This window comes from Silurus meridionalis, chromosome 27, assembly GCF_014805685.1.
Source record: "Silurus meridionalis isolate SWU-2019-XX chromosome 27, ASM1480568v1, whole genome shotgun sequence".
NCBI lineage: Eukaryota > Metazoa > Chordata > Actinopteri > Siluriformes > Siluridae > Silurus > Silurus meridionalis.
Genome location: NC_060910.1, coordinates 4,287,348 through 4,313,287, shown reverse-complemented (window position 1 = coordinate 4,313,287; position 25,940 = coordinate 4,287,348). Strand labels below are relative to the sequence as shown.

The 25,940-nt window shown below is 36.8% G+C and overlaps 2 protein-coding genes across 2 annotated transcripts in view; both read left to right on the top strand.

Annotated features, from left to right (window-relative positions):
- The first annotated feature begins 152 nt into the window (after nucleotides 1-152).
- Nucleotides 153-17,164, top strand: lrrc74b (leucine rich repeat containing 74B). The gene is given in 11 exon segments (XM_046841108.1): nucleotides 153-492; nucleotides 1,390-1,624; nucleotides 4,066-4,202; nucleotides 4,320-4,452; nucleotides 5,799-6,005; nucleotides 10,688-10,797; nucleotides 13,620-13,735; nucleotides 14,931-14,948; nucleotides 14,950-15,007; nucleotides 15,130-15,225; nucleotides 15,314-17,164. Coding segments are annotated over 11 exon segments (1,383 nt in total). The 5' UTR covers nucleotides 153-336; the 3' UTR covers nucleotides 15,431-17,164.
- A 735-nt stretch (nucleotides 17,165-17,899) lies between these two features.
- nipsnap1 (nipsnap homolog 1 (C. elegans)) overlaps nucleotides 17,900-25,940 on the top strand; it is a 13,181-nt gene continuing 5,140 nt past the window's right edge. Inside the window, exons 1-8 of the mRNA XM_046841357.1 lie at nucleotides 17,900-18,034; nucleotides 21,524-21,651; nucleotides 21,814-21,859; nucleotides 22,135-22,229; nucleotides 22,349-22,419; nucleotides 22,735-22,875; nucleotides 24,220-24,251; nucleotides 24,373-24,467. Of these exons, the coding sequence (XP_046697313.1) occupies nucleotides 17,949-18,034; nucleotides 21,524-21,651; nucleotides 21,814-21,859; nucleotides 22,135-22,229; nucleotides 22,349-22,419; nucleotides 22,735-22,875; nucleotides 24,220-24,251; nucleotides 24,373-24,467 (694 nt within the window). The 5' untranslated portion in view covers nucleotides 17,900-17,948. The remainder of the gene's footprint in view (nucleotides 18,035-21,523; nucleotides 21,652-21,813; nucleotides 21,860-22,134; nucleotides 22,230-22,348; nucleotides 22,420-22,734; nucleotides 22,876-24,219; nucleotides 24,252-24,372; nucleotides 24,468-25,940) is intronic.

The following is a 25,940-nucleotide window of genomic DNA, read 5'->3' as shown; positions in this document are numbered from 1 at the left end:
AACATGAGAAAGTGTGACGTCGGCGTAGGATTATTGCCGTGGCAACCTGTCAACAAAATGAACCGGGCTCAACACAAACCCCACCCCTGTCTGTTCAGGCCCCCTGCTGATTGGAGCATGTGGTGTAAAGTTCAGAGCTGTGCAGTTAGTCAATGTGTGTGTATGTGTGTGTGTGTGTGTGTCACTGCGGTAGCACTGCACTGATTTATTTACGCAGCGGCCCTGAAGTACACACGGGTCAGAAATCTTTGGTATGAAAATTGTGTGAATCTTTTTAAACCCTCTGTGTGTAAATGATTTGTAACCGGGCACAAACTCATACACACACACTCTGAGATGGTGGGTAAAAAGGTGGCCAGAGAGACGCAGTTGCCCTCAGTGCGTGAGGATGATGGCGAGGAAGGTCATGAGGACGAGATGCTGGGGGGGATCAGGAGCAGACCACCCAGCCGACCTCGCAATCTGTACAGCCGAGGCAGCGTGGACAGCCAGGTGAGTGCAGGAGCAGCAAGGAGGTGATCAGATCCACTTTTCCCTCATTTCCTCTGACGTTCAATTTGGAAACTAAAGCTACATCTAAATTTTGTATATGACTGTCTCTTGAAGTATGTCTATATGTCTCTTTAATTTGAAAAATAATCACGTTTTGACACTATATGGACAAACGTTTGCGGACAACTGACCATAAGATTGCTATGTGATTTTTTTAAAACCTCCACTCTCACTCACATCTCTGGGAAGTTGTTCCACTAGATTTTGGAGTGTGAGGAACACTGATAATCTCTTCATCATGGCACCTGTTAGTGGATGAATATATTTATTAGATAGCAAGTGAACATTTTGTCCTCAAAGTTGACGTGTTAGAAGCAGGAAAAATGGGCAAACGTAAGGATTTGAGTGACTTTGACAAATGTTGACGTCTAGACGACTGGGTCAGAGCGTCTCCAAAACTGCTCTGTTATGTCTGAGATGTCAGTGATCTAGTTTGCTCCAAATAAACAAAAGGAACATACATGTGTCTCTCAAAAACCATCAAAAACTAGATGTTTCCAAACTTTTGACAGGCACTGTACAAGCGTAGAAGTTTGCAAATTAAAAACCCTTTATGTACTCAAGTTCTTCTTCAACCCCCAAACACTGTTTTGAGCCTGCATTGGATTTGCTTATAAATGGATAAACGTACAATCAATAAATATGTTCGTCCATCCTGAAGCTACAGAAGTATGTTTCATACTTTCAAGTCTAAATAAGAGTTGAAATAAGGTTTTGTATCGAATCTAGAGCGGTGAAGCAGACCGAAACAAATGCTGTGAAAGACTTGATAAAAAAACCCAATAGAAACAAAAGAATTGTGTGTGTGTGTGTGTGTGTGTGTGTGTGTGTGTACAGACGGTCATTCGAGCGAGTGGCTGCAGCCAGAGAGAGCTGAGCGCAGGGAAGAAATCCCAAGATGATGATGATGATGATGATGATGGTGCCGATGAAAATGACGAGGAGGAGAAAGAGAAGGAGGTGGAAGAGAAGGAGGAAGGCGGTCAGAGCAGTGAAGCGGTTGACGGACAGGAGAGAGCTGGAGCGTGTTTCACCGTGGATGAAGACTATGACATGGAGCTGGAGCCTGAAGGTTATGTAGCAGGAGTTCTTATTAAAAGTGGAAGAAAAAAAAAAAAAGCCAGAGCGAGAGCGTGGGCGATTTATGTTATGATAGATGGTGTCAGAAAGCTAAGGGCCAGAGAGTGTGTGGTTGGTGCTCCACAGGGAAATAAAGCGGCCTAACAGTCATGAGTCATGCTTTTGATTTTAGACTGAATCTCTCTCTATCTCTCTTTCTCTCTCACTTTCTCTCTCTTGATTTCTCACCTCGTTCCAGAGATACAGAGACACCTACGCAGTCTCCTACATCTACATAAATCTGTTTTAACCCCCTCTCTAGCATGTATTCTCTCTCTCTCTCTCTCTCTCTCTCTCTTTCTCTCTTTTACTGGCTCTTTATTCGGCTTATTAGGGATGACCATCTGCTGTATTAATGCACTGCGCCTCTGCATGGCTAAATGAACGCCATGGGAATTTTTCCTCGTTTATCATAATTTGGCGTCTTAATGACAGACAACGTTGCGCCGTCAGGTGCGATTTGCAGACGGCAAACATTTCATTTCGAAAACGCATCTTGACAACCCTCTTTTTTAAAAACATTAAATTAGATATCAAGCATAAATCACCAGATTTGTAGTTTTATTAAAAATTATTGTTTTAATTTTGTGGAATAAAAGGATTAGAGCTGCAATAAGCAAAACAGTAAATGGAAGATAATTTGGTTTTCCCATTCCCACATTCCCACCGGACATATTAAAATATATATAAAAAATAATATGTTATGAATAAATGGCACCCTTACAATATATTATATATTTAAATATGTCTGGTGGGAATGTATTTAAATATAATATATAATATTATATATTTAAAACATTCCCACCTGACATATTTGAATATATAATATATTGTGAGGGTGCCAATATAGTGTAGGGTATAAGGTATAGTATAGTGTACTGTATTATTGTAAAGTATGGTATAGTATAGAAGTGTTGTATTGTATAGTAGTGTATAGTGTAGCATATTACAGTATAGAATAAGTATGGGGTAGTTTGGAATAGTATAGTATAGTATAGTATAGTATAGTATAGTATAGTATAGTATAGTATAGTATAGTATAGTATAGTGTAGTGGGGTATAGATATGTAAAGTACAGTATAGTGCAGTGTAGTATAGAATGATAGTATAGTATAGTATAGTATAGTATAGTATAGTAGTATAGTATAGTATAGTATAGTATAGTATAAAATTGTATAGGAGTGTATAGTATAGTATAGTAGCTGATATGACAACATAGTGAAGTATAGTATAGTATAATACAATATAGTATAGTGTAGTATATTATGACAGTAGAGTGAACTATACTATAGTATGTATTGTATAATACAGTATAGTATAGTATGTATAGTATAATATAGTATAGTATAGTACAGCATAGTAAAATACATTATACTGTATAGTAATGTAAAGTACAGTATAATGTAGTGTAGTATTGTATGACAGTATAGTGCAGTATAGTATAGTATAGAACTGCATGGTAAAGTACAGTGTACTATAGTATAGTAATGTAAAGTACATTATAATGTAGTGTAGTATAGTATGACAGTATAGTGAAGTATCGTATAGTATAGTACTGCATATTAAAGTACAGTGTACTATAGTATAGTAATGTAAAGTACATTATAATGTAGTGTATAGTATCGTATGACAGCATGGTGAAGTAATATAGTATAGTATAGTATAGTATAGTATAGTATAGTATAGTATAGTATAGTATAGTATTTTATTGTATTGTATTGTATTGTATTGTATAGTATTTTATTGTATATATCATAGTATAGTAGAGTGTATTAATTGTTGAATGGGCAGAGAGTTTACTGCACCTATCTCACAGCAGTCACCTACTACCCTTGACCCTCCCTCATGCACTGCCCCATGCTCTTCTCAACCACTACTTAAATGATTCCTCTATCTCTCAGGGTACAAGGAAGACATGCTTCAAGACTCTTCTCTATTTTGGCCCTGAGGTGGTGAAACAAACTTTGAGGTCTAAAAAGCTGAGTTACCAGCAGTCTTCAAACAATATGGCGTCCAGTAGTACGTCAATTAGCATTTAAAACAAACAAAAAAATAATAATTCTAATGAAATTCCCTTCCAATGCATTTTTAGGCTGTCTGTGTTCTTAGTTTGTGACCTGATGAACCAGTATGAGAATGTATTCATTGATGGGGACTTTAAAGCACGTTTGCAAGTTGCTCTAGGTAAGCGCTCTGGATGAATTTAACCTGTGCAATTGGGTCCTCTGTTTTGTTATGGATCGTTTGTAGATTGTAATTGGCACTCGTCTACATGTTGTGACATTTCACATCACCCCAGTCTTTATTTGTTTCTTATAACTGCAATCAGTATGTTCTGTTGTGTGTTTTTCCCAACAAAAATGTCCTTTTCTGAGATAAAATGTCACGTTGCAGATCAGCCATCGAAGTATGACCCCACGGCGTGTTACCGAGAGGTGTGCAAAACATTCAACGTGGTTCCCGTCTCCTACTTTCTCAGGAACATGCACAACCCAGAACTGAGCATGAAGCACCATGGACTCGGGCCTCAGGTAACCCCAGGAATTCTAGATAACCGCATAAAGCTTAAGGAGATTAAAATATGAATTCTGATGCTTTACAGTCCTACGACTGAAGAAGAGAATGAAATAATAAAGTGCACTCCGTAGGGTAGTAAAGCCCTGGCAGTTCCCTTGGTAACCAACACCTCCATTCTGAAGCTGAATCTGCGAGATAATGGAATGGAGGGAGAAGGTGGAGCCGCCATAGCTGACATGCTGAAAGAGAACCTTTACATCACAGGTGCTTTTCCGAATTTTTCCTCAAGCACTGTCTTTTATATGCACAGAACACCTGCCAACACACACACACACACACACACACACACACACACACACACATACACACACCTTATTAGCTCTGCTTAAATATGTTCAAAGTCAATATATGCAATACCTTAAGCAGTTAAATAGAATTAGCCTTTATTTCTTCAACTGCTTTTTATTCATCTTTTTATTAGCTCCTCTCTGGGACAGGAGACGTGATGACAGCTCGAGATTGGTTTTAATCTGAGAGATTGAAATATATTTGAATAAGGATTTCAGGCTGAAGAGAAGTCAGATGTTTGGATAACTTTTTGACTTTTTGCTGTACTTTATGTGTGTGAGCTTCAACCTTCAGTCTGTTTAATATATTTTGTTTAATTTAACAATAATAAAACGACAATGAATAAAACTACATGTGCTGCATGATAAATGGTTATGAGAAGAACATCATAAAACACTCATATATTATTTTATATGCACAAGTTTTCCACAGAATTTTAATAGTACTTTAATTGAAGTCCATGAAGCAGGACTTCTTTGGTGTCCAGTGTTCATTTATATTGGTTTTTGTGAGCATTTGACACTAATGTATTTACAAAGAATTGGAAATCATGGATTCATATGTATAAAACAGTCCTGGTTGTTATAGGCAGGGAATCAAACTACCAAAACTACCAAATTGCCAAACTACCAGCAACTAAAACATAGGAATTTTTTTTTCTTTTAAACAAAGAACATTAAACATGAGGGAATCTGAAGACAAAGTAATCAAGGACAAAACCGAAACACATGAACTATGTTTCCCATCAGCCACTGCATTTTCCAGTTTAATGTCATATGACTGCATGCATGACAGTTTAGTTTAGTCCTTGTTAGTTCTTGTTACTTATTAGATCGCCTTTATATAACTACAATTACATTCAAATCTTTCTTGATCTTCCTTGAAGTCTTTGATTTAATTGATTTCCTCAGATTTCTTTGATTCTGTAGGAATCAGATCTTCCTCAATTTCCTTGAATTCCTCTAATTTCATCGATTCCGTATGAATCTGATCTCGTTTTCCTTGTTTGCCTTTGATTTTGAATCCACATCAGCAACGTCTGATTGTGTGTCTGACTTCAATGAAGAATTGGATGCAGGTTGAGGAAGATATCTACTGACATTTTTCAGTGATGTCGACCTTTTGTTGGCAACATGAGCCTTTTTCTGTAAAACTTCAGACGCAGAATAAGACTAGTTCATTATAATTCTTTTTTCCCTCATTTCTTTAGGAAAGCATGATTTGCAAATGTCTGAACGGAAACTGTGTGAAATGTCTTGCAGAAATCGATCTTTCAGAGAACAGGCTCAGTGAAAGTGGGATGAAGGCTCTGGCCAGCATGCTGCTTGAGAACAACACTCTCATCTCCCTTAACCTTTCCGGGAACCATCTGGACGAGCGAGCGGCTAAACACCTGGCTTCAGCGCTGAACAAAAACCAGCACCTGCAGCATCTGGACCTGAGCCACAACCAACTGGGTGAAACAGCAGGTAAAGCCTGAGGGAGAAGAGATAAAAGCTAATGATAAAAGGCTAATTTTGGAGTAATTTACATGCCCATTTCTTCTTCTCCTTATTCTTTATCTTATTATGATTATTATTAGAGAAGAAGTTATTTGTTATCTAAAGAGTTCTCCAATCTTTAAGAATGAAGTACAGCCTTGCCCTATCCAATCCTTTCCTGCCTCATGTAGTTCCCATTAGGGATAAAAGCAAAAAGGTGTGTAAATAATTAAGGGCCAGGAATCATAAACTGAGGCCTGAAATTCACTCAACTTCATTTTTTAAATAAATGCTACTCATATTTTAAATGTTATATCCTTGTCTTCTTCTTCTTTCGGCTTCTCCCATTAGGGGGCTTCACAGCGGATCATCTGTCTCCATTCCCTCCTGTCCTCTACATCTGCCTCTTTCAACCCAACTACCTGCATGTCTTCCCTCACCACATCCATAAACCTCCTCCTTGGTCTTCCTCTTTTTCCTCCTTCATGGTGTCTCCATCCTCAGCATTCTTCTAATGGTATACCCCATGTCTCTACTCTGCACATGTCCAAACCATCTCAATTACACCTCCCTCACCTTGTCTCCAAAACGTCCTACATGCGCTGTCCCTCTAATAAACTCATTTCTAATCTTGACAAGTTTACTAGGTTAAATGGATCGTCCAAAAAAATAGATCCTGTTTTTACTTATGATTCAGCAGCTATTTTTTTGTCTCATGAAGTTCAAAAGACAAAAAAAATCATGCTACGTCTCTGCCTGTATCTTGTGATTTCCTCACATGTCTACAGTGTTTACGGCTGTTTTGAACGTACCCCGTAATTAGCATGCGTTTAAATCTTTCAACGTTCGCACGTGTTTTTTGCGATCGCCGTGCCATTCGTGTTCTTGTTTCATGGTTCTGGTTTATTTTTTTATCTACTTTCTGGTTTCTCGTTCTAGATTTGCCCTGGTTGTTCTTGTTCATGAATCACCCGATGATATTCCGGTTCATGTTTCCGAGTTTGCCTGCTGATTCGAATTCGATTTCCTGTGTATTTAATAAAACGTTCTTACCTGGCGCTTGTATCTCCGCTATCATGCATCCATTGCATTACTTATAATAAATGGACATTCAGCATCACCAATGTTAAGGGATTGGTTTCCGTTCTTAATCTGGTTCCTCTCAATGTTTCCTCCTCGTACCATCTCAGGGACATTTTCCTTGCTACTGTCGCCACTCATTAGAGACAAACTTACAATGATATGGAACAAACTTATAGTCACTAATGAATAAATAAAAATTTCACAACCTTCTAATCTCAGTAAAGCTGCTCTGGGACAATGTCCATTTTTAAAAACGATATACAACTAAATAATTTAATGAACGTCTGAAAAACAACTGATTTTAAAGATTTTTTCTATAAATGTCGAATAAACGCTTCATCAAAGAAAATGTAGAAACAAATATACTTTCATCCATTAAAGTTAGTGTTTTACTGTATTAATCCAGAGGCCAGTGTTACTGATATAGTGATATAACTAGGTGTGTAACGGTACACAAAATTTACGGTTTGGTACGTACCTTTTTTTTACCTTTTTTAAGTCACAGTTTGGGGGAAGAAATTAAAAATATAAAATTGCTTGTAATTTTTTTTTTTTTTATCGAAGTAGATTATTATTATTAGAGGTTGTGAACATCAACAGTTACAATTTTTTAAACAATTTTTTAATAAAATACCTGACTGGTTTAAATAAAAAAATATCAAAATTGAATAAATAAAATGAAATAAAATATAATAAATTAAATAAAATTAATGCAATATACTTTTCCATTATATTGATTAGATTAGTAATATATCAAATTGGCATAAATTAAATTGATTTAATAAATTGGGAAATACGGATATGTGTGTGTGTGTGTGTGTGTGTGTGTGTGTGTTTACATTTAATATTTAATTTTATAAAAAATATGTTCTACTTATCTGTTCTTATTTCAGCATACGTTAACAAATGGCAGCATTTAAGAAACACACGATACTTATTTATTCATTCGCTCAATATATTTATACATAAATTATGAAGACTTTCATTCATTCATTCCATCCCTCGATGTGCAGAATTGACAGAAATGTCTTCTTTTAAGCTGTGTGTCAAACGCAAAACAATCCATATTGGTAGACGGTCGTGAAAAATTGATGCCGATGACAGGAAATGGCAGCAATTTTGCACATGTGCAGAACGAAATCTTGTTTCCGGTACGTAAAGTGCGAGGCGGAGACTCAACAAACTTAATACAATCATTAGGGGAACTCAGATTATAACTATATTATGCACATAAAACAAGGATAATATTTATTTAATAGAAAATATGCAATAGTTTGTGACCTGGTCCATATTTGGATTTTCTAATAATGCTAAATACCGTAGTTGCTAAATAATCCCCTTTTCATAATCATTTTAGCAGGTGGTGTTTTGGAGCAACATGAGAAATTCATTATATTTCCATTGTAAAGGTTTCTTTTTATCCAGCGTAGTGTCTGCCATCTGTTCCTAGACATTCAGACCTTGAAGATTAATTGCTGAAGGTAAATGAGTGACAGTTCTGTCTCCAAAAACAATTCTGTCTCACTCGTTCTGTCTTCAAGCCTAGGTGTCTTATCAATACAAAACCTTCAGTTATAAATCATCTAAATGCACGGTGACACCAAACACTCTCAATACCGCATCTGCTGTAATCTGGACTCTTGGGCTGAGGCGTGTTAAATTGAGCCATTGTGTGGTTCTTCACTAGTGTTCTGTACCACTAAAAGCGTTCATTTTGAATTTTTTTATTGAAAACTTTCACATTTTTCAGAGGAATAATGTTGTCAGACAGCGTACATGATGTCAGTCAGATGGCAGACGATGGGCCCGAGGCTGCGTGGTTTCAGAATGAAAACGACATAATGAAAAATAGATCCAGAATGACATTTAGACTCGGTTTGGTTGCGCTGTTTAATTGAGACAAACCCCACCACCCACCCCCACGTCCTCATACCCTTTACACCAAGCGAAAACAGAAGGCAGGTCAATTCTCTTGCAGCCAAATCCTCTGTCGTTATTTGATTTGGCAGAGGAAAGAAAGACAAAAAATCCTGCTCCTGAAAATGCAGGTCAGTTTGTGATGGATAATTAAGCGAGAAACAGGTTTTTGTTGGTGGATCAAATTAGGTTTGTTTTAATCGAGTGAAGGAACACTCACTCGTCTTCGACGTTATGGAATGACATAAGCAGCGATTGAAACAGTTTGAATGATCGAAGACGAGCCGTAGACGTGTGTCAGGTGGGAGGATTGTGGATGTGAGCCTTCTGGCTACGAGATGCCGAACGACAGGAGCGTCATTTGTGATCCGTCTAATTCAAAAGAAAAAAAAGAAGATAATTCCACGAGAGAGCTATGAATCATGCAGTCACATCACATCCAACTGGCACCTCTCTTTATCATACATATGCCGATATCTTTCTAAAGCTATTATACAAATATACTGGAGCGTATGTTTAGCTTTCTAACAAATATAAAGCAATATGATAAAGCAGAAACACTACAGATCATTTTTTTCTGTAGTCTTTTATAAGCTGTAATTGAAAGCTCCCTCTGCTGGCTGTGAGCTGAATTGCAGTTCTGAATTGCACTACAGTGGAACATCTGGTATGGTTCCTCAGAGTTGCTTAGATATCAGCCTTACACTTGTCTGTCTGGACTCTTTAGACAGGTTCTCCATTTTCCTTTTTCCTCCTAAAACATGCTACTAGGTGTACCACTTTACATTTTTCTAATTTGAGAAGTTGTGGATAAACCTACTTATCTTTCATTCAAAGCGTCTAGGATTAGGATCTAGAACTATTCTTGGGAATCGTGATAAGTGTGATCAGATACACAATATTATCACAAACGTTTTTGCTCGGGGGAAAAATGCAAATGATGGATACATTTTGAAATCATTAGTTCAACAAGCCGATATGGATGTGATGGTATATGGTGAGAAGATCACTTACCATATGTTTAATACAGTAAATGCTAACAACTGGAGACTTACTGTATATATAGAATTCATCATAATGTGTATGCTGTTATACATGTACTAGGTGGTATTAAAAAGTTTAGAGTGTAGTTTTGTAACACGCCAGTAGATGGCAGCACGAGGCTGCACGTACAGTCACAGGGAGCACCGACCTTCTGCCAAAAGACATTGTACAGACCGGTGAACTTCGGGAGCTGTGCAACTGGTTCCATTGGACCACGTGCACACACTGTCATCGTGCTCCCATCACACGTGAGTTTCTCTCCGGAAACAACATGATCTTACTTCCACACCCACCCTACTTGCCAGATTTGGCTCCTGCAGACTTTGCTATTTTCCCACAGCTTGCAAACCTTTATCCTGGCTAATCAGGGGTTTTCTTATAGATCATGTCTAAATTTAATCTACTAGATAACATTATATAGAGAAAGGTCAGATGAACATTTCGATAATATCAGCATGTTGTGTAAACATGTTGATGTAAATATAATAAGGTTTTTCTTTTTTTAAGGACTTTCAGGTGATGGTTATAAAAATTGTGTTACCTTGGGAAAGCTTAGATAATGATGCACACACCTCATCTGTGACTGCATCTGTGTGAGTTCATTCCCTCTCTTTTCTGGCCCTCAGGGGAAGTTCTGGGTGCCGCTGTAGCTGAGAACACGGGATTGAAGTCACTCAGTCTGGCCTGGAACTGCATTCGTGGAAAAGGAGCCATTGCTTTAGCTAAAGGCCTCGGGGTAAATGTGACAACGCTTCTTTCATGCTCCAGAGGAACTCATTGAGATATTTATAAACCCCAAAACAACGATTAAACTTCTCAGTACTCTTTATACGAGACGATACTATGGAGGTTTCTTTACCACTAGAAAGATTTCATGGGACATTACACTTATAATTGGCTCCTCACCAAGCTGTATTCAAAAAGTTGAAAGCACACAACTGTATAGAATGCCAATGTATACTGTAATATTGCACTAAGATGCTCAACCCTGTTCCAGCATGACCATGCACCTCTGCACAAAACCAGCTCCATTGGGGTTGTAGAAGAGGAAGTGAAATGGACTGTAATTAAAAGTACTTAATTAACATGAATCCCCATAACCTTGTTCTACAATCTAGTGGAAACCATTTCCAGAAGATTGGAGCTTATTCTGCAAGGGGAGGTGTATCTAGAATAATATGTTTAACATAAACTATATGGACAAAAGTTTGTGGACACCTGACCATAAGATTGGTATGTAGTTTTTAAACATTTTATTCCACATTTAGACCCCTAAATGTGCTGGTACTAAGAGCTGATAAATGGGGAGGGTTGCGTTAGGAAGGGCATCCAGCATAAAATGTGCCAATGAAATATGCGGATCAGAAATCAGAATTTTATACCGGATCGGTCGAGGCCCAGGTTACCATTGACTGCCACAGGTATCATTAGCCAACAGGAAATTGGGCTACTTTTGGCTGAAGGAGAAGGAGAGGAGGAAGTCGTCTACAGAGACGGCAGGGAAAGGAGAAGTGGAGGAGAGTGGAGGTTAGAGTTGGTATTTTAAATGTTGGTACTATGAAGGGTAAAGGGAGAGAGGTAGCTGATATGATGGAGAGGAGAAAGATAGACATGTGGTGTGTTCAGAAAAACAAGTGGAAAGGAAGTAAGACCAGGAACATTGGAGGTGGGTTTAAACTGTTCTTTCATGGTGTGGATGGAAAGAGAAATGGTGTAGGGGTGATCCTGAAGGAAGAGTACAGTAAGAGTGGAGTGGAGGTGAAGAGAGTTTCAGGGTGATGAACGTGCAGGTGGAAATTTAAAGGGCGATGATAAATGTCATCAGTGCCTATGTTCCACAAGTGGGTTGTGAAATAGAGGAGAAGGAGAAATTCTGGAGTGAGTTAGATAAAGTGGTGGAGAGTGTACCTAGGAATGAAAGATTGTTGATTAAGGCAGACAGGTGATGAGTAGGTATGGCCTTAAGGAGAGGAATGTAGAAGGGCAGATGGTGGTAGATTTTGCTAAAAGGATGAAAATGGCATTGGTGAACTCTTATTTAGAAGGAGGAGGATTATAGAGTGACATAAGAGTGAAGGAAGGTGCACACAGGTGGACTATGTTCTATGCAGGAGATTGCAGGGGACAGTGTAGCTAGACAGCATCGGATGGTGGTCTGTAGGGTGGCTTTTGAGGTAAGGAAGAAGAGGAGGAGAATGAGGACTGAAAGAAAAATAAGATGTTGGAAACTGAAGGAGGAAGAGTGTAGTGTGAGGGTCAGGGAAGAGGTCAGACAGGGGCTCGGTGGTGGTGAAGAGGTGCTGGATGATTGGATGACTACTGCAGAAGTGATGAGGGAGACAGCTAGAAAAGTACTTGGTGTGACATCTGGAAATAGAAAGGAAGAAAAAGAGACGTGGTGGTGGAATGAGGAGGTGCATGAAAGTATAAGGAGAAAGAGAAGTGGTTTCGGTAGAGAGATAAGAAAAGATGGCGTTTTTGACAAGAATGTTTAACAAGATTGTGGAAGGTGAGAGGATGCCTGAGGAATGGTGTGCTGGTACCGATCTTTAAGAATAAGGGAGATGTGCAGACCTGCAGTAACTACAGGGGAATTAAGTTGATCAGTCACACCATAAAGTTATGGGAAATAGTGGAAGCCAGGCTGGGAGAAGAGGTGACCATCTGTGTGTTTGTGGAAATTTGTGCTCATTCAGCCACATTACTAAAGTCAGGTACTGATGTAGGTGAGGAGGCCTGGGGTGCAGTCAGCGTTCACATTTATCCCATTCAATAGGGTGGAGGTCAGAGCTCTATAGCAGGCCATTCGAGATCTTTCACTCTAACCCATGCACACTATATCTTCGTGAAGCTGGCTTTGGGCACAGGAACATTATCATGTTGGAGCAGGTTTCGGTCTCTTCGTTTAAGTGAGGGAAAAATGTCATTCTACCACATCCAAAGACATCCAATACAAATGTGTGCCTTCAACTTTGTGGTAGCAGTTTGGCAAAGAACCACGTGATTGGTGTCCTAATACTTATAGTTATATAATTAATTTTTTGACAATGATCAGTAATGTCATTTATTATCTATTCTATTTTCTCACTAGTTGGATGCCAGCTAGACAGTAAGGTTGCTATGATCTTGCCACACTGTCGAACCAACAAATAAAAATGATTCTAACATAAGGTTAACATTTCTACAGGAGAACAGTAACATTATAGAAACCAAAGTGTTAGTACAAGTGAAAGAGCTTTTATAGTGTAGTGCAGACAACTTGGGTAGTTTCTGAAGGATACCTTTTGCTTTCATGTGCTAACATCTTCCAGAAAACTAGCTTGAATTAGGTGAATTAGCATTGCAAAACATGCATTTTTGTATTTTTGCAACATAAAATAATGCATAGTTTTTAAACATGCTTTAAACATAGTTTACTGTGTGTTTAGCACATTTAGTATATTTTGTTAGCAATGATTAGCATTATTAAAGTTTTGACTTATTTGCACTAGTTGATGAAACAAGCTCTGTAAATCACTCACAATAATCCACTCACAATGACTTTCTCACTGTTGAAAGGCTAATATATTCTTGCAAACTGTGGACTTATCTTACAACGGACTTGGCAAAGATGGAGCATCAGCTCTAGGTGAGGGACTGAAAGAAAACAACACGCTGGAGGAACTAAATATTAGGTATTTTATTTGATCATTTCCTTTATCTGGCATCTGCCAAATGAGTATTTTTTAGTAATTATTACATTTTTCTAAAATTAGTAGTAAAAAAGTAATGAGTACGAAGGAACTAAAATTCATATCATCCATCACACAGTTAAAGATTGAGTGAAATCTATTATAGATAGTGCAGAAAGACAAATCAAGCTTGTCTTAATCAATGGTCATGTATGTTTTGAGACTTAGAAAGATTTTATTGATTCTTGCAGAAACAGAAACAGTTAAGTTTCAAAGCCAAAGCTGAATTTTGTTACGTAGATCATTTGTGTATAGTGCGGAAACACGTAGTCTTTATGGTTTATGAGAAACACTTATGTTGTATGTTCCTTTTGTTTATATGCAACAAATGAGGTCATTTAATAGTATAAAATTGTATTTAAACAAGCAAATCTATAAATGTACAAATGTTCAACATTATTTTAATTCAAAAATCCTCACTTAGCATGACTAACAGCTTTTGGGGCCGTTTTTCTCCAAATAATCAACTGAAATACTTTGTGATGCCTCTTGTAAAACTTTCCAAAGGTGGTCTTCACTAGTTGGAGATTACTTTCTGACCTTGTGATCCACTAAATCCCAGAGCTGTTCATTTGGATTTAGGTTTGGTCACTGGGCAGGTCATTCCATGATAGAAACACTCCAGTGGACTGGTTCTATAATCTTACAGAGCTCGGATGTATGCTTGAGATCACTGTTTTGTTGTATGGTGAAGTCGGTTCCAATAAGCCACAGTCCAGACGGAATTGCACGGTGTTGATATATGAAATCGGAGCCATCTTGGTTCAGTTTTCCCTTTACCCAGAATGTCTCCAACCTTCCCTGCTCTAAAACAACCCCAAACCATTAAACTTCCATCTGCATGTTTGACTGTGGAGGTGAGGCAGTCTGCTAACATCTTCTCCTGTTCTCTGTCTTACAGAAGTTCTTCTGTTGGAGCCAAAAATGTCCAGTTTGGACTGTCCACAGAACTTTCTTCCGGGCTTTCGCTGTCCAAATCTTGTGTTTTTGTCTTTTACTGAATTTGTTTCATAAAAACAAAGAGAACATACATAAGTCTCCAAAACCAAAAAAAAAACTAGGTGTTCCCAAACATCTGACAGACTGTATATAAAACGATATTATTCATTGTGCAGCTACGCAATTCTGTTTTTCACAGTATCAATCGTATCTACTGAAGGAGCAAACCACTTAGCCATGGGCCTCAAAGTAAACAACAACCTTCGGATTCTTAAAGTAAGTGTGAAGGACATTGGTTTCTGTTTGACACAGAACATTGGCATTCAATGGCATATCGAGTGAAATGATATACAGAACGCTTTCTCTGTGATATTCTGATGATTCTCTTCACGTCGTAGATGGCTCGGAATCCTGTTCGCCCAGCCGGATGTTTTGCAGTGCTTAAGGCCATAGAAGGAAACCCTTCATCATCAATGGAGTATCTGGACTTATCTGTATGTGACCTTTTACTAAAGTCGGTTCAAAATGATTTGACAATGTTCTGATGTCACATTATGACATTATTCTCTTGTATTTCCTCAGGACATCAGTGTGGAGCAAGAGTTTGAAGACTTTTTGAATATGATCAAAGAAACAGTTCCGAACTTCCGAGTGAAACACGGTGGCACAATAAGACCTTCACAAAATCTAAAGAGTTGACCACTAACATAGCAGACGATTCTCATCTGTGTTTAATACGAGCAGCTGTCATACACGGCCATGTTCTCATGCATGGCTGAGTTCACGGGCTGGTGACCTTTAGAACCACAGGCACCAGACCTGGTATTTTTATATATATTTTTTTCTTTTCAGCACTTAATTGCATTGAGCAAAATACTTTCATTGGTTACCGAAAGATGGAAATCATTCAAAATCACTGTAGGAGCCATGACAATGATTACGTCTGTTTAAATGCGAATGTCACATGATTTGTCATTGATTCGATCGAGTTTGAACATCCCTCGTTATTTGAAAGGGGTGTACTGCTGTAGTAACGTCCTGAACAATCATCTAAATATACACTTTATGGCCAAAAGTATTGGGACACCCAACTTTCAAGCTATATGTGGTTCTTTCTCAAACTGTTACCACAAAGTTAGAAGCACACAATTTTACAGGATACCTTCAGATGTGGTAGCATAAAACGTTTTTTCACTTGAAAGAGGAAACCCAAATCTGTTCTAGCAGGACGATACCCCTGGGCACAACCGGACCTCCATGAAGATATAGTTCAAATGGGTTGGAGTAGAAGATCTGCTGCTATAAATCTGACCCCTCTACTGGACACCTTTAGGATGAATGTAAATGCTGACTGCACCCAATGCACCTACATCAGTACCTGACTTCACTAACACCCTCATGGCCAATTAAGCAAATCTCCACAAGCACACTCCAACATCTAATGGAACATCTTTCCAGAAGAGTGGAGGGTTTTATAACAACAAATGGGGATTGAATGTGGAATGGGATACTCAAAAAGCACTAATGACTCTGATGCTCAGATGTCCACAAACATTTGACCATATAGTGTATCATGACATCAATATAACTTCTACATATATACATAATGACACACAAAACTTTATTTATTTTACACTAGCTCAAATGTGGATACACGTCTTCAGCACGGAATTGAAGACAAATCTAGTGCCCTTTAAGGGAAATTATCAGACGTGTAAATAAATAAATTGTGTGGGGAAAACACATTCAAAAAATATTCAACCATATATGAAATAAAAATAATGACCTTAAAATAAATCAAGGGTGAAAGTAAAATAACTGCATGTGAAAACTGTGGGAAATATGTGTCTGAAACTCTCACAATCAAAGTTCATGAAGTTCATTTTGTAAAGATTTTTTGCTAATGACATTTATGTATGTTCATCCCAGTTCTTCTTGCTAATGCTAGATTTAACTGCTTGACCGTGATAATGTCATATTTAAGTCTGTTTTCTTTGCTTATCCTAGACTCAACACGACTTTGCTAATGCTAGATTTGACTATGCACTTTTTTCTTTGCTAATGCTAGATTTAACTATGCTCTTTTTTCTTTGCTAATGCTAGATTTGACTATGCTATTTTTTCTTTGCTAATGCTAGATTTGACTCTTTTTTGCCATCGTTAAATATGACTGTTTTCTTTGATAATGTTCGATTTGACTGTTTGTTTGGGTTTTTTTGTTTTTTGTTTTTGCTAATCCCAGATTTAATGTTTCTTAATACTAATGCTAAATAAAACTTGATTCATTTATTTATTTTTTGCAAAGTCTAGATTTGACTAATGTGACATTTAAATCTGTTTAATTTTCTAATGCTGGTCCCATTCAATTCAATTCGATTGTATTCGTATTGCACTTTTAACAGTGGACATTGTCACAAAGCAGCTTGACAGAAATAAAATAGATCACAAATATCAATTTTCTTGTCTTCAATTAGTCCCTATAAATGTGGTGGCCTGTGCTGTGGAGATGATATGATGAAAAAACCTTGAGAGAAACCAGAATCAAAAGAAATCCTGTCCTCATCTGGTGACACCAAACATCCATTCGTTTTATCTGACTCGGTTTTTCTTTTGATAATGCTAGATTAGACTAGTTAAATTCCACTAGCTAACATACTTGCCTAGGTAGCATATTATGGTTATTTATATACTACTTTCTTTTCATGAATTTAAAAGCAGTCATTACTCCCTTGCTTTTGTTTTGATAGTACTAGATTAAACTAGCTCAAATTCCCATAGCTGGTATTAATGGCTGGCCAAATTATGGTTATTCATATTCACCCAAAAGAGGTTTGATCATGTTTTTAAGCAGAAATAAATTGTATTTAAAATGAAAACTCATCATAAATGTTATTTCCGTGTGTCATATAAATATGTCATTATCGACTCAAATTTCTTTCTGAATTTAAAGCCGTTTGATTCAAAAAATTGTTATTACTGGAAAAATTTATTAAATTACGGGTAAAAGCATGCTATAGGTTAGAAATAGGCTAAAAACAAAGGGTGTTTTGTCATAGGTTAGATTTTACTCGAGTGCAAAGGTAAGTGCATGGTGCAGTGATTAAACGCACATACACAAACTGGTTAATCATTCACACAGCAGTATTTAAAAAACCTCCCTGTCCTGTTAGGGCAGAAGAGCAGGCTTTTTTTTTTCTCTTTAGTTCAAACTGAAGTCATGGCACCAACACGCTGTCTAACTCTGTTCCGCAACCACAGGGGTTTGTGGAAAACCTTCTTCCGTCCAGGTGTTCAGCAACACAGGTAAACTTTCACACTGATCACGCTTACAGGTTTCCAATTTGACTCTAGGATCTGACTATAGGACCCTGAATTGTACCCTACGTCAAACTGGTATATCAGCTGTTGTTCCAGAGATCTGAAAAAACACACATTGAATGTTACAATCATTAGTGTGTGTTACAGGGATTAGTGTGTGTTACAGAAATTAGCATGTGTTACAGGGATTAACATGTGTTACAGGGATTAGTGTGTGTTACAGGGATTAACATGTGTTACAGGGATTAGCGTGTGTTACAGGGATTAGTGTGTGTTAAAGAAATTAGCATGTGTTACAGGGATTAACATGTGTTACAGGGATTAGTGTGTGTTACAGGGATTAACGTGTGTTACAGGGATTAATGGGTGTTACAGGAATTAGCGTGTGTTACAGGGATTAACATGTGTTACAGGGATTAGCATGTGTTACAGTCATTAGTGTGTGTTACAGGGATTAGCATGTGTTACAGTGATTAGTGTGTGTTACAGGGATTAACGTGTGTTACAGGCATTAGTGTGTGTTACAGGGATTAATGTGTGTTACAGGGATTAGCGTGTGTTACAGGGATTAGTGTGTGTTACAGGGATTAGTGTGTGTTACAAGAATTTGTGTGTGTTACAGTTATTAGTGTGTTTTACAGGGATTAGTGTGTATTACAGTTATTCAAGTGTTTTACAGAGATTGGTGTGTGCTACAGTTATTAGTGTGTTTGTTATGGGGATTGGTGTGTGTGACAGTTAATAAAGTGTGTGTTAGAGAGATTAGTGTGTTTTACAGGGATTAGTGAGTGCTGCAGTTATTGGTGTGTTACAGGGATTAGCGTGTGTTACAGAGAGTTTTGTGTGCTGCAGTTATTAGTGTGTTTTACAGTTATTAGTGTGTGTTACAAGGATTTGTGTGTGTTACAGTTATTAGTCTGTGTTACAGGGATTTGTGTGTGTTAAAGAAATTAGCATGTGTTACAGGGATTAACATGTGTTACAGGGATTAGTGTGTTTTACAGTTATTAGTGTGTGTTACAGGGATTTGTGTGTGTTACAGTTATTAGTGTGCTTTACAGTTATTAGTGTGTGTTACAGGGATTTGTGTGTTACAGTTATTAGTGTGTGTTACAGGGACTATTGTGTGTAACAGGGATTAATGTGTGCTACAGTTATTAGTGTGTTACAGGGATTATTGTGTGTTACAGTTATTAGTGTGTGTTACAGGGACTATTGTGTGTAACAGGGATTATTGTGTGCTACAGTTATTAGTGTGTGTTACAGGGGTAAGTGTGTGTTACAGTCATTAATGTGTTTTACAGGGATTGGTGTGTGGTATAGTTATTAGTGTGTGTTACAGGGATATGTGTGTTTTTACAAGGATTAGTGTGTGTTGCAGGGATTAGTGTGTGTTACATTTATAAGTGTGTTTTACATGGATTAGTGTGTGTTGCAGTGATTAGTGTGTGTTACAGTTATAAGTGTGTTTTACATGGATAAGTGTGTGTTGCAGTGATTAGTGTGTGTTACAGTTATACGTGTGTTTTACATGGATAAGTGTGTGTTGCAGGGATTAGTGTGTGTTACAGTTATAAGTGTGTTTTACATGGATAAGTGTGTGTTGCAGGGATTAGTGTGTGTTGCAGGGATACACTAATTTATTAGCAAATTATGTGAGTATCCAAAAGGAGCAGCTTTTTATACTTTTACTTTGCATTTCTTCGGCGCACTCTGGATATGCTAATCTTTGAATAAGAACGATTGCAACCCCTGATTGGTACTTTTACTCAAGAATAATTACTCCATCATGTTCAGTAGGGTTGAGGTCAGAGCTCTATAGCAAGAGATTTTCAACTCCAACCTATTTAAAGCATGTTCATGGAGCTGGCTTTGTTCACAGGGGCATTGTCATGCTGGAACAGGTTTGGGCCTCCTAGTTCATGTAAAGGGAAATTTATTGCTAACATATCTAAAGACATCCTTTAAAATTGTTTGCGTCCAACTCTGTAGTAAAAGTTTAGTGTAGAATATGCCTGGACAAGGCCCAATAATTAATACATTTATTCATTAGTTAATGCCAAACAGGATGGTTGGAATATTATTATGGATATCTCCTCCAGAGCAGTCTCTAGAGTATACACAGAACTGCAGCCAGCTAAAATCTTGTTTATGAGAGAATCCATAGGAAAATAGCCAAAAAGGAAGGTTCAAGCTGACAGGAAGATTGTTTGACGATTGAGGTGGAGAAAAAGAAAAACACAATGTGATCATACTATTTTCTTGTTCGGATCCTTACTGTGAACAATAACAGAAACCTGTATGATTGTATGCACTATGATGCTGCCACATGATTGGTTGATTAGATAACTGTTACAGTGTATATGAGAAGCTATTGTGTAGTACACAATATACCTTATAGTAAAAAGCAGTATATAATATGTAAGAACTGCTGCTTTGTTATGCTTCAGATTTACTTTACCATATAATAAGTGTTCACAGATTCAATCTGGGTTCTTTGGTTTATATTTTGAAAACACTTAGTCTTTTATGGTGTTTGAGTCGACTACATGGTCTGTTTTTATGCAACAAATTTGGTAACAGAAGTACTTTTGCAAGATGGAGAACAGGAGAGATTATGTTAGCAGACTGCCTCACCCCCACAGTCAAACATGAAGATGGAAATGTAATGCTTTGTAGTTGTTTTGGAGCAGAAAAGGTTGGAGATTTATTTCAGGTGAAAGGAACCAACATGGCAACCATTCCATGGGATTCCTTCTGGACTGCAGCTTAATTGGATCCACCTTCAACATGCAACAAGACAGTGAGCTAAAACGTACTGAAGTCTGAGCTCTGTAAGCGTTATTTAGAGTCTGGAGTGATATCTATCATGAAATGGCCTACACAGTCACTGCACCTAAATCATATTAAACTGCTCTGGGATGAAGTGGATCACAGGGACAGAAAGAAATCTCTAGTGTAGAAGAACTTTGGCAAGTTTTACAAGATGCACAGCAAAGATTTTCAGCTGAATGTTTGGAGAAATGAACTGTGCGGATGCTAAGAGTGTGTAAAGCCGTTATTCATGCTAAGGGAAGATTTTTCAATAGAACATCTGTACATGTATATATTTGTTTGGTTAGTTGATTCTTCAGATAATTAAATAACCTTGTTTGTTGCATATAAACAAAAGGAACATACGTGTACATGAAATAGTGTTTCCACACTTGACATATGATAAAGTGAAATTGTACTTAGGTGTAAAAGCGTTTGAAAGTCACTGGTGTCTCAAAAATGTTCCTTGGATAAGATCTGGATTCTGACCAGAATAATGTGGTTTACAGAATATAAATGAATGAACAAACACATTTGCAGCAAACATTAAAAGCTAATTTTTTTAGCATTGAATTCCAAATTAGCTATTATCATGTTTTTATTTAAATTTTTTACTTTACTTAAGGTTAATAAACCTCGTTTTGCTTTGCAAATGATTAGGAGCTTGGCGGATAAAAGCGATGGTGGATGGTGGAGCTCTGTATTTGGACACAAAGTGGATGCGAGGAAAGATGCCCACTCCAATCTTCTGTCCAAGAAAGCAACCAGTGGCCTTTTTAAATTCCAGTGTAAGCTGCTTTTTTTTATAAAAGCACAGAAGGTCTAATAACGAATCGTGGCAATAAACAAATGTACTTGGTTGTTTCTGTGCATGGATATCTGACTAAATGAGTTGGAGGGGAAAAATAATAATTGGCTACAATCTATTTTATTTGTATTTTTCCTTCTAGTTCACAACGTCAAGCCTGACTGCTTGGAAGCCTATACCCAGCTCTCGTGAGTAGAGATCCTCTTCATCTTAAGAAACTTGAGTATCAGGATGTCCTGTACTTGAGTTTGTTATCGTCACTCAGGCCTAATGCACTCGTTATCAGGACATCATGTAAAGTCCTGACCTCATATAGTTTCAAATTGTTTTCCTCTTATGATCCACAAGACAAAGTTTACTGAATGTTGTTTTAACAGAAACTGGCCTTTTAAAGCATTTCCTCAAATTACAATAGCTATTGAAATGTATGTGTGTGTGCACATATGTATGTGTGTGTCTTAAGAACTGAAGTTCATAAACAGCTGCACAGTGATCCAGATTATCCCTGTGAAATTGTGGGAAGCTGGACCACGTGGTATGGAGAACAGGACCAAGCAGGTATGTGTGTCAAAGAAACACCTTTATATATGACGTTTATTATTGTCTTGATGTTGATTATTGATACTTTATCAGGTTTGTGGTTCTGTAGAAACACCTGATGTTGCATTTTTTTACAGTGCATCTCTGGCGATACTATGGTGGATATCCAGCTCTGATGGAGTGCTTGAACAAACTGAAGGAAAACACGGTATTTTCTCTTTTTTATCGTTTATCGTTTTGTGTACAAACATTAAAAAAATTGGAGCTACAAATAAAAAAAAACTTGAGGTCATATAAAATTGTAAGAAAATCTGTAATTTTTATTATTGGCTAAAAAACCTGTATCTAAACCTTTATCAACTAATTACGAATACCTGTGCTTTTAAATATGCATGAGATGCAAATTAGGCACAGCCTCTTTTCCTATGAGAGTACAAAAAAATGCCTAATTTTGGATCTGTAATTGAAAGGTGTTTAATCAGTTTCTCGTCTTATTTCTCACATACTTTTCTGATTTGTCTAGGAGTATCTCAGGTTTCGCAAAGAGAGGAGTAAGATGCTGATCTCCCGACAAAACCAGCTTCTTCTCGAATTCAGCTTCTGGAACGATCCTGTACCCCGACCCGGACCCAATATATATGAACTGAGAACTTACAAATTAAAGGTGAAAGAATATGTAAAATGTTAATTTAAGCACACACACACACACACACACACACACACACACATGTATATATATATATATATATATATATATATATATATATATATATATATATATATATATATATATATATATATATATATATATATATTGTTATATATTGTCAGCTATTGTGGAATGAGAAAATCTACATAAATCTACTAAAGTCTGTTAAGTCTACATGAATATAATTGAGCTTGTGCAGTTTACTACAGATGCTACTGCAACTGATCAAACTAAAGTAATTGAATTGAAATCATGTATTAATTCAGAGAAATACAATGCATTTATTACTGAAGTCAAATGGTTTTCAATAAGTAGTGCACTATCCAACCTCAGCAACTCTCAGTGGCGGTCCCGAGCCCGGATAAATGGGGAGGGTTGAATAATACAAATAATGGATACTGAAAGAAGTACTTTGGTATGGACTGTAATAGAGACAATAATCAACTTCTGAGTGTAAACAGTAATTACAACTCATGTATAATCACTTCGCTCCTATTTACCTCATATTTCACTTTTATTTTCCTATTAGAGCGAAGCATGTTGCTTGTTTATTCACATTACAGCAGCTCAGGCAGTTGTGAGACAAACCCCAGGTGTACATCAGGTCTCTCTTCTATCAGTGTTAAGATTTTTTTGATAATAATAAAGCAAGTGGAAGAAGTAGCAGTAGATCTGTGGTTAAGATGATGGACTTCTGATTGCCATTTCATGAGTTTTAATCCCAGAAACACCAAGCTGCCCCTGCTGGGCCCTTGGGCACGGCCCTTATCCTTCAACTGCTCGGTATAAATGACATAATTGTAACGCCAAATGTAAAAAAGCCAAATTATACCAGATTGAAGGCTTAATTTACAAATGCCTTTCACATTAACATATAAATTGACACTCCATTAACTGCCCTCAGACATTTTTTTTTTTTTTTTTTAGCTCTACACTTATGTCCGACTTCTTCTTCTCCAAAAACTGTAAATGAATAAAACGATGTACTCCTGTGCTTTTCCTTGACAGAGTTAGACCTATATGTAGACCTAGAGACACAAAATGAACACAAATAACTTTTCTAAGGAAAGAAAAAGTGAAGAAAGGGTGCTGCATGGTGAGATCTGGTCTTTAAATGTCCAGTGCCATGATCCGGAGCCCCTGTGGTGGAGAGGGTTCAAGGATTCGCAGTGGCAGTTTAGTGGTGCTGAGGCTTGGTATCAAATGCTGAATCCTATTTTGTTCTTTTTGTTGTTGATTTTTTTTAAAGTGTATTCATATCTTAAAATATGTCATTTGGTTTGTGCATGAACTTGGAAGCCGGGGACGATGATCGAGTGGGGAAATCACTGGTAAGCTTCATCACATGACAGCTTTAAAGCATTAATGTAGTTTTGTGTGATGTTTACTAACCCTAACACTAATCCTAATCCTGGGTTTAATTCACTTCTTCCAATATGTTCTGCTTGACAGGGCTCGAGCGATCAAACACCGACAAGAGAACAACGAGGCAGTGGGAGGATTTTTCACTCAGATCGGAGAGCTGTATGTCGTTCACCATCTTTGGGGTATGTCATTTTTTTTTTGTGGAGGAAGAAATTCACATCCATTTTTAATGCTTTGAAAAGTTTTAACCTGAAAAATCTGATTCATATAGCAAGCAGAAAACAATTGTAGAACTGTTCATACATTAATAAATAAAGCACGAATCAATCATTTATTCATTTAATTAATTAAATAAATAAACTAATAAATAGGCAATTAATTAATCAATGAACTAATAAAAAAAATTAACAATAACAATAAAAATTTGAGAACTAAAACAAGACAATAAGTAAATAAATAATGCACCAATAAATAAATGAGCTCATTCAAGAAATTCAAAAAGGGAATAAATAATACACAAATGAATTAAGTAGCTAATTTGAGAAGTTAAACAAGAAATAAATGCACAAATAATTCAATTATTTAACAACAAAATGAATTTAAAAAATACATACCGTACATAAATAAATTATTGAATTAATAAACCTAAACAAAAAATTAAATGAAGAAACACAAATAATTAAATAATTTTTTTTAAGGATTTTAACAAGAAAATAAGTTACAAATGATTTTAAAATGCACAAATCAATCCATTGGTTAATTAAGGAAAGTAAACAAGAAAATCAATGAATGAGTCAATAAATACATGAAATAAAATAAAAAAAATTTTAAAATTAAATGAAAATAAAATAAAATAAAATAAAATAAAATAAAATAAAATGAAATGAAATGAAATGAAATTAAATAAAATTAAATAGACCAGACATTAAAACTGGTTTAATAAATAAATAGATACATAACACAAAGGACTCAACACACAATCTTACTCACTTCACACATCCACATCTTCAGCATCACTCATATCACCTCATTACTACAAACTGTTTACATGCTGTTTTTGCACATCTTTTTGACTGCTGCTATTGTTTTTTGCACAACCATTTTGTTTACATTTTGTTTAATTACATGTTCACTCCTGTACTCAGTTCTCTTTTACACACCGCGCTGTGTAATACACAACAGGTTTACAGGTGGCGCTATTTTGTGTTTTGTGTATTTGTCCAACAATGTCTTGTGTTGTCTTGCACTGTCTTGTGTTGTCTTGCACTGTCTTGTGTTGACTGTCTGTCTCGCACTGTTTGCACCAGGATGCACACGCTGCACTTTGTGGCGAGGACCCTTACTAGTGCTCAGCTCTGTGTTTCCTGTTATGTAGCTTTATGTTGTAAATGTGGCACCAGGTTTCCTGCAGGAACGTTGTGTAATTTGTGTACTGCGTCAGATAGATATGGATGAAATGACAATAAAAGCCTCTTGACTTGACATGAAGTGCTTTTTTAGTCTAATATACTATTATCTTTATAGCATAATATTTATCATTTATTAAACATTTATTTAATCGATTTATAATGATCAATTAAATGATATCATAATTTCCCACATGATGTTTTTGCGTTGTTTTAGATGATCCTGCTGCAAAATATCCTTCAAAATGT